This window comes from Prunus mume, linkage group LG2 (assembly GCF_029339155.1).
Source record: "Prunus mume cultivar Tortuosa linkage group LG2, ASM2933915v1, whole genome shotgun sequence".
Lineage (NCBI taxonomy): Eukaryota > Viridiplantae > Streptophyta > Magnoliopsida > Rosales > Rosaceae > Prunus > Prunus mume.
The window spans coordinates 27936753-27945576 of NC_142699.1; the positions used below are offsets into that span (position 1 = coordinate 27936753).

At 34.5% G+C, this 8824-nt stretch overlaps 1 protein-coding gene across 4 annotated transcripts; it reads left to right on the top strand.

Annotated features, from left to right (window-relative positions):
• Nucleotides 1-2771: 2771 nt before the first annotated feature.
• LOC103324140 (quillaic acid 3-O-glycosyltransferase CSL1-like) lies at nucleotides 2772-7165 on the top strand. Of its 4 annotated transcripts, none has more exons than XM_089047384.1 (8): nucleotides 2772-3466; nucleotides 3809-3904; nucleotides 4252-4386; nucleotides 4710-4922; nucleotides 5078-5177; nucleotides 5396-5568; nucleotides 5660-6013; nucleotides 6537-7165. In XM_089047384.1, exons 1-8 carry the CDS (start codon nucleotides 2858-2860, stop codon nucleotides 7080-7082), a joined length of 2226 nt encoding a protein of 741 aa, XP_088903510.1. In that variant the 5' UTR covers nucleotides 2772-2857; the 3' UTR covers nucleotides 7083-7165. The 4 variants fall into 4 exon arrangements, with proteins under 4 accessions (XP_088903510.1, XP_088903511.1, XP_088903512.1 ...); XM_089047385.1 differs by having other exon boundaries at nucleotides 5081-5177; XM_089047386.1 differs by lacking the exon at nucleotides 4710-4922.
• The last annotated feature ends 1659 nt before the right edge of the window (nucleotides 7166-8824 follow it).

Below are 8824 nucleotides of genomic sequence, written 5' to 3' on the forward strand. Positions count from 1 at the left end.
GTCCGTGCAACATAGGTTGGTTGTGCTAAAAACACGTACAACAATTAATATTAAATATTTAGCCATTGGATGTTTTTTTTTAACCGTTGAGATTGAATGGATTAATCATGGCCATGAGATGAAGCTTAATCAGCATTATTATTATTATTATTTTTAAGTTCTAGTAGGATTTTGAAGAAATTTTGTTTGAATTCTAAAATGTCTGAGGTGCCCTCTTGAACTGAAATTCCTGGTTTTGTTTTTTCATGGCAAAGACTTTCAAAAATTAAACAATTTAAACTCACTCACGCTCTTGCACACAATGGGGTTCGAACCCCTCTCCACTCCAGAATTTACGGCCACTTCACCGCCACGCTACTAATAACTTTGTGATTATAAAATATGGAATCTAGTATATATAATACTTGCAAGCTGCTTTTTAAGTTTCAACTCTTCAACTATTCACCACGTTTCAACTTACTCATTTACCCTACCATTCAACCACTCACATAACTAATTATTTATAGTCATATTTCTATGCATATAGTTAGGTAATCCTATTTCTATATACACATATAAAATCAAATGGTCTCATGTCGTCCCTTTATTTCTCAACATCTCTCCAAAACAAAACATAATGCTCATATTTTTCTCAACATCTATCAACCTCAATTTCTCCGCAAGTTTATAGTAAGTTATTCTCATTCATTATTGTTATTTAATTTGCATGTTTATTATTATCTATTCCAAATTTTTGGTGGTATTATATTTTAAATTGTGTCAATTAATTACTTAGTCAATGGAATGTGGTTTTTAATTTTTCTATTCTTTATTTGGTCACTTACATGTGTATTTATTGTCTCTAAATTCATTATTAAAGACTTTATATGCTTCCATCACATTTTGTTACACTTGTTTCATTATTGTTTTCTTGTTGGTCCATGCAGATTCTATTTGGCCTTTACACAAAGGGTTCCATATTTAAGGTAAGTTTACAAACTTATATATATGTTATTGTAATTTATACAACAACAAAAAATTTGTGTGAACTGCTGCATATGATATGAGAACCAAATAATACTTGCATGTTAATTCTTTGAAGTAATTAAGTAATGTTGTATAATTATTCCCTAGGATAATTTTAATATTGTAGTAAATCATTATATATTAAATGATTGTGGTGTGTTTAATCTTTTTTAATTAATTACTACATATTTTCTACACTCACAGTGTTTGTCAGCTCGCTATATAATCAACTTAAATTAGTTAAATCCATCATGCAATGCATTTCCTTCCAATTTTTTGTGATAAACTAATAGATAATTGACTAAATAAGCATCCTCCAAAGTTTCAATAAAAATTTCCAAGTTTTTCTTACAATTTCTGTGGTTTTTATTCAATTTTTATCGATATTGATAATATCCCGATATTTCCATCAAAATTTCCCTGTTTTTGGACTACCGATATTTCCGATATCACCGATATTACCGATATTTTAGACCTTGGAGACTAGAGACTTCAAACTTGGTCTAACAAATCAGCTTTATTTGGTCCAACCCCTCCAATGGACTATTCTTCTCCTAGCTGCATGAAATCTCTACAGAGTGCCTAAAAATATATATTAGAGTTTTCAGAAGAAAGTAAATATTTTTTTAATGTGAAAGGAGATTTGAATTTGTGATTTTTTTTTAAATAAAGAAAAGTATGGTTTATTAGTGTAATTGCATGTACTTTTTTTAAAACAAGCAATATTGAGAGGGAGGGGGAATTGAACCTAGGATCTCTGATGCAAGGGTAAATGCTCATAACCACTTGAGTTACAAATCTCTCACAACTGCATGTGCTTCTCAATATTATATTTTGGGTTCTTCAAGGAAAATATTATTTTGAAAAATATACTTTCTTTTTTAAATACAAATGATAATCTAAATTACTTTAATGACATGTTTACTAATCCGTAATTGAATTAGGAGGAATTGAATTAAGGAGGAGTTGAATTGGGAAGAATTAGATTCCGAATTCCTATTGAAGTTGTTTACTAAACCATATAGATTGAGGAGAGTCAGATTCCAAATTCCTATTGAAGTTGTTTACAAAACCATATGGAATTAGGGTAGGATTGGTACTAATTACTAAAATATCTTTTTTTTTAGGTTAAAGTATATTACAAATTTGGAATTTTTAAAATTATGTGAGGATATAATGGGTAAAAAATATGAATTTCTAATGAGTAGGTCCCCGTAAATTAGAATATCACTTCCCACCCAAGAATTGAATTCCTCCAAAATCAAGAATTCAATTCCTAATTTTGTGTGGGCCTCACTTACTTTTTAATTCCTTGATATGAAGTAAACACATGAATCCTCCATATGTGGAATTCAATTCTTGATGAGAATTCAATTCCTAATTAATAAACACGCTATAAATTAATTTACTTTATTGAAATTAAACTCAAACTCAAGAGACTCGACTTTACCTTAACCGGCTGACATAGTCTACTTATGCTTAGAGAATGTACTTAAAAACTATCTAAAATGATATTCGAATATGTGTTATTTTCTTAGAAAATTATTATAATGTTTGGGGCTTGGCCACCACGCACCATCTTCTTGTTTTCTTTTGCTGATTGTGCCAAAAGCTTCATTGACTTAGCCGCAGAGAAGTTCCAACAACATGAGACGTAATTGACTTGGACAAAATGCGTGGCCAATTTTGAGACGTAAACTTGATAAATATCCAAACATATAATAAGTTGATGCCATATGAAATAGCCAGTCTTTTCCAAAGGCAAATTAAACATTTGAAGTTTCTGTTAGTTTTAATGAAACAGATAGTCAATACAAGTTCCGTTTGAGAACTTGCCACAACAGAAGAATATATGGAGAGTTCTTCTAAGCTCCCCCTTCATCTCTGCCATGTCCACAAGCTTTCAATCTTCATCAACCGGACACATATATTCTTCCACTCTATAGCTTTAGTCTTCTTGCTTTACTACAGAGCTTCTTTCTTCTTCTTCCAAGACACTACCAAAACCAAAGCAACCACCTTAGCATGGCTTCTTGTGTTTGTCTCGGAAATCCTCCTATCCTTCGAGTGGCTCCTCAGTCAGTCTTTTCGATGGCGTCCCGTTTCGCGAACCGCATTCCCAGAAAGGCTGCCTGGCGATGATAAGCTCCCAGCTGTTGATGTGTTCATCTGCACTGCGGATCCGGAGAAGGAACCGACTGTGGGGGTGATGAACACTGTGTTATCTGCCATGGCAATGGACTATCCGCCAGATAAACTTCATGTGTATCTGTCCGATGATGGTGGTGCTGCTGTGACTTTGAAGGGTATGAGAGAGGCTTGGAGGTTTGCAAAGTGGTGGCTTCCATTTTGTAGGAGGTATGGGATCAAGTGCAGGGCTCCGGAGGCTTATTTCTCTGCAGAAGAGGAGGATGCTGATTTTGGCGGCAGCGAGTTCATTCAAGACAGAGAAGATATTAAGGTGAATGAGAGTTGAAATTTTTGTATACTAACCAACACAACATTTTATTACTTACAAAGTTGGCCATACAAGCTATATAATTAATTTGCGCATTAAAGGAAAAAGAAAACTATAACATCTAAACTGAATATCTAATGTATGATTTCGAATTAACTATATGTGACCAACTTATTAGAGAGATGATTTACAAATGAACCGTTGATAGGACACACGAAAACGGTACTCAAATGTGACAATATATTATATATTATTAACGGTGTTTCTACTCAAATGTGACAATATATTATATATTATTAACGGTGTTTCTAGCTACCAAAGTTGATGGGAGAGATTTGGGTGCAGGAGAAATATGAGGTGTTCAAGAAAAGAGTAAGAGAAAAAGCAGCGGTTGGGGACACAAGGAGCAGACTGGGTCGAGATCACCCTGCAGTGATTGAGGTATATATTAACATTTGGTATTGTTTGTTGACTAATTTGGTTTTGATATCAATGGTATTGTTTGGCGACACTCGTTTTTTTTAGCAAGTTAGTATTCAAAAGAAAAACGAGAGTCAAATTCTAATCAAGCATGTAAAAACACATATAATTTATAAATAGAGCTATATTTAAACCCTCGTCCCTAGATATAATTTTTGGGAATATGTTGAGAGTAAGCCTTGGTTTGTGAGCTCATCACAACAAACCAAGTTTCCAAGTTTCCAAGTTCTTCTTTGGTTTGCCAACTGACAAGTACGCATTTTCCTACTTAAATTCATGATCATAACCCATATCTGGACATTTGGCAGGTTATACAAGAAACATCCAGTGATGATGCAATTCGAGAAAATGAAACCAAAAATATGCCTCTCCTTGTTTATGTTTCTCGTGAGAAAAGACCTTCTCATTCTCACTATTTTAAGCCTGGAGCGCTCAATGTTCTTGTATGTATCTCTTTCTTTTGATATTTTGCTAACTTACAATAATATTCTCTTATCAAATGTCTATAGTATGTTATGTATTACCAAAGTTATAAATCTAGCACCACACATTCAAACTAATAATTCATTTTATCATCGACCTAAAGTGATAGTTTGACATAACTTATATATGCCCGACTATCTGACAAGTTAACAATTCTTCTACAAATCCATAAAGGAATGTAAGTGGATAAAATAGAAGAAAAATAAGTGGGGAAATCACCACTCTTATTTATTTATACTTACGCGAAAATTAATATATTGTGCATTTATATGTTGTTTTTCAGCTACGGGTCTCTGGTGTGATAAGCAATTCTCCTTACATATTAGGGCTAGATTGTGACATGCATTGCCATGATCCAAGTTCGGCTCGGCAAGCAATGTGTTTCCATCTTGACCCAAAAATATCACCCTCCCTAGCACTTGTTCAATTCCCTCAAAAATTTCAAAACATCAGTAATAATGATATCTATGACAGTCAGCTGAGGTCGATATTTTCGGTATGGATGCAAGGACAAAACTTCACTTTAGTTATACGTGAAGTAATATATTTAATTACAAATTAGCCTCTAAATAATTAAAGAAAATCATATATATATTTTATGTGCAATAATATGTCTGACGATTTTATGACTGGTCTTGACTACTTTCAAAGCAGCAATGGCAAGGTTTTGATGGGGTTGGAGGGCCATGTGTGTCTGGTACGGGCTATTACATCAAGAGGTTGTCCTTATGTTCAAACTCCATACATGAAGGTGTGTTTTTGTATATATTGTTTTACTTGGATCGACTTGGTCATTACAGCTGCTCTTAACCACTTGAGTTACGAACCCCTTATTCATTAATAGTATATATTCCTAGGCACTATATAAGCATGTATTTGTATTAATCCGTGTACATATTTCTTTCTTGTATGTTATAATTAATCACAAGTTTCTATAGCTAATTACTAGTTTCACTATTGAATTTCCAGACGGGAATCCCATGAAACTTAGACAATCTTTTGGTCCATCCATTGAGTTCATCAAATCCCTCCACCAAAACAACAAGCCTGGTATGCTCATCCACAGAAAGAATGCATTGCTAAATGAAGCCCAACTCCTTGCCTCTTGTGCCTTCGAAAATGGCACCAAATGGGGGGAAGAGGCAAGTACAGATACTATTAAAACCATACCCATTGAATCATTCAACTTAATACTATTAATAATAATTGTGGTCTTTCTTTCATTTATGGCAGGTTGGTTTCATGTATGGGTCTGTGGTGGAAGATTACTTCACAGGGTTTCGTTTGCATTGCAAAGGTTGGATTTCAGTGTATTGTAATCCACCAAGGCCACAGTTCTTGGGCAGTGGCACCACCAATTTGGATGACTTTTTAGTCCAAGGGACTAGATGGACCTCTGGGTTGGTTGATGTTGCTATCTCCAAGTTTTGTCCTCTTATATATGGCCCTTTGAAAACGTACACTTTCGTTCAAAGCATGTGTTATGCAGAACTTGCTCTTTTCCCCATTTTGTATTTCTTGCCATTGTGGTGTTTTGTTACCATACCTCAGCTCTGCCTACTCAATGGCCTTCCTTTGTACCCAGAGGTAATTTAAGTTTTTTCTATTTATATTTCTTTCTATCAAATTTCTTTTGCGCAAATGATTCAAGATAAAGAGTACTTATCTTTAAGGAAATCTTTGCATATAATAAAAAAAATCTATTTTTTTGTCACGCTATTTGACAACAAAGACTGTGAATTTGAACTATTGACACCAATTAAAAGCTTCAATAGTTATGGATGTTTAGTTGTTATTGGCTCCTAATTGGGAACATATACGGGTTCCTATACTATCTTAATGACACAAACAATTATAAGTAGGGACATGTATCGATGCTCATTTAGAGGGCAATAACTACTAAACATCCGTAAATATTGAGGTCATTTTTACTAGTGTGAGTAGGTTTATTCTTGATTGAGTGTGTGAAGCACATGCACAGTCTAACAATCTCACAATATAAATATTTCTACCGCCCTCATAAAAAAATAATTCTCGTCATAAAATCTTCAATTTGATTTAGTGTCATGCAATATCCGAATATATATTGGTCTTGTTCTTGGATTTGCAGGTCTCAAATTCATACTTCATCGTATTTTCGTTCGTATTCCTATCATCGATTTCAAAACATTTATATGAGATTTTCTCAACGGGATTTACATTTCAACATTGGATAAATGAGCAAAGGATATGGATGATGAAGTCAGTTACATCTCACTTATATGGTAGTGTGGATGCCTTCATGAAGAAAATTGGTATGAGAGAAGCCAGTTTCTTCCCAACCAACAAAGTTGACGATGTTGACCAACTCAAGCGTTACAATATGGGGGTGTTTGACTTCCAAACATCAATATTATTTCTTGCTCCAATGGCTGCTCTGGTGATCTTGAACATGGCTTCCTTTGCTGTTGGGATTTCTAGAGTCATCTTTTTGGGGGAGTTGGACAAATTTTTCATACAAGTTTTCATACCCTTTTATGTCATTTTGATGAACTACCCTATCATTGAAGGGATGCTGATAAGGAAAGACAGCGGTCGCATTCCACCATCAGTCACATTACTCTCTGCCATAGTTTCCTTGATTTTCTATTTTGTGGGTTCTGTTATTTTCATGTAGCAAGGCCAAAAGAGCCATGGCCGGTGTCCATGATATTTCAATTTTTCTGAGTTAATAATATGGTCTGTATGCTTTTATTGTTCTTTTTTTTTTTAATATAAGTGATTGTTTAAACTATAAGGGGAAAGGGGGTTTCTTGCCACACACTACTAAGGTGTCAAGATGGTTCAAAACTAAAACCATTGGTCTGCAAGACTGCAAGAATGCAAGTCAAGTTCCGTTTCTTTTCTTTTTGGAGTACAAGTGATAGTCTAAACTACAGGAGAAAGAGGGTTTCTCACACACACTATTATGATGTCATAGAGATTCGAGCATGCTACCACTAGTCTGCAAGTTAATGCCCTTCTCTTTTATCACTAAAGAATTCTACTACTTTTGCTTTCAAATTAGGCGTTTTATAAAGTGGAACCATAATATGGAAGAAATTTCACCAATAATTGTGTTTGATAATGACCACAGCTAAGCCCAACAAGTTTGGGGTGAACCTAGCCTAGCCTAAACTCAACATAATTTAACCCCAATATGTTTCGGCTGGACAGCAACATTACATTAACAATACAAGATGCCTTTCCATTACCACGGAAATGCTATAATGAGGGCTTAAAGTGAGGAGGTTATTTGAGAAGTTCAAATCTCACCATCAACAAATGTAAAGAAATCATGGGACTTAAATATTTTAAATGTTTCGACGGTCAGATCGGTCTCCTCAAATAACCTCCTCACTTTAACTCCTCATTGTAGAAGCTCCCCCATTACCATGCCCATGACACTTCTGGACCTCTCTCATGTTGAGTGCCCTTTCAAAATCACTCATACGGCAGGAGGAGAAAAAGCTTCAACCATTGAGTTCAAGTTGAGACTCACTACCTCTTAGTCTAATAATTTTTTTGGTTTTTCTCACATCATCTTGCATTTGGTTCAAAAGGTAGTTGGAAAGCTGTTAAATCATCTCAATCTGGGCATATGGTTTCCCATCTCTTTTTTGCAAACAACCGTATTCTTTGTGCTGAAGCCTCTATTAAACAAGCTCGAATTATGAAGGGTTGTTTGGAGCCTTTTTGTCAAGCTTCAAGGAAAAGTGTAAACTATGATAAATCTGTTGTTTTTTGTTCCCCCAATACTACGAAGGAGGTGGCTAAGGAGATTAGTTGTATTTGTGGCTCTCCTCAAACTATTGACTTGGGCAAATACTTAGGCATGCCTCTTTTACATACAAGGGTTACTCATGCTACTATTAGAAGTTGCTGGATAGGGTGCACAGTCGATTAGCTTCCTAGAAAGGCAAACTTCTCTCTTATGCAGGTCGAGCAATTTTAATCCAAGCTGTGACTTCCTCTATGCAAACTACTACCTGTGAGTGTTTATGATGAGTTAGATCGGTTGAATATAAATTTTTTATGGGGAGGCAGTCAAAAGCAAACCAAAGTTCATCTCTGTCAGTAGAATTTTGTTTGTCGTCCTAACTGTAAAAAAGGGTTGGGTTTTAAGAAGTCTTTTGCTATGAATCAAGCCTTACTAGCTAAAATTGGTTGGAGGATTCTGTGAGAACCTATAATATATATGTATATATATAATATTATTCATATTACATATTAATTATTAGTATGAAATTTTCTTATTTAAATATTTATTGTGAAGATTTATATGTTATTAAATCTTAAGCCTAGTATGAGATTATCCATTTAGTTGAAAGATGACACCATTCTTGTTATCCACGTGTAGAGACTTAGAATTGGTTTTAA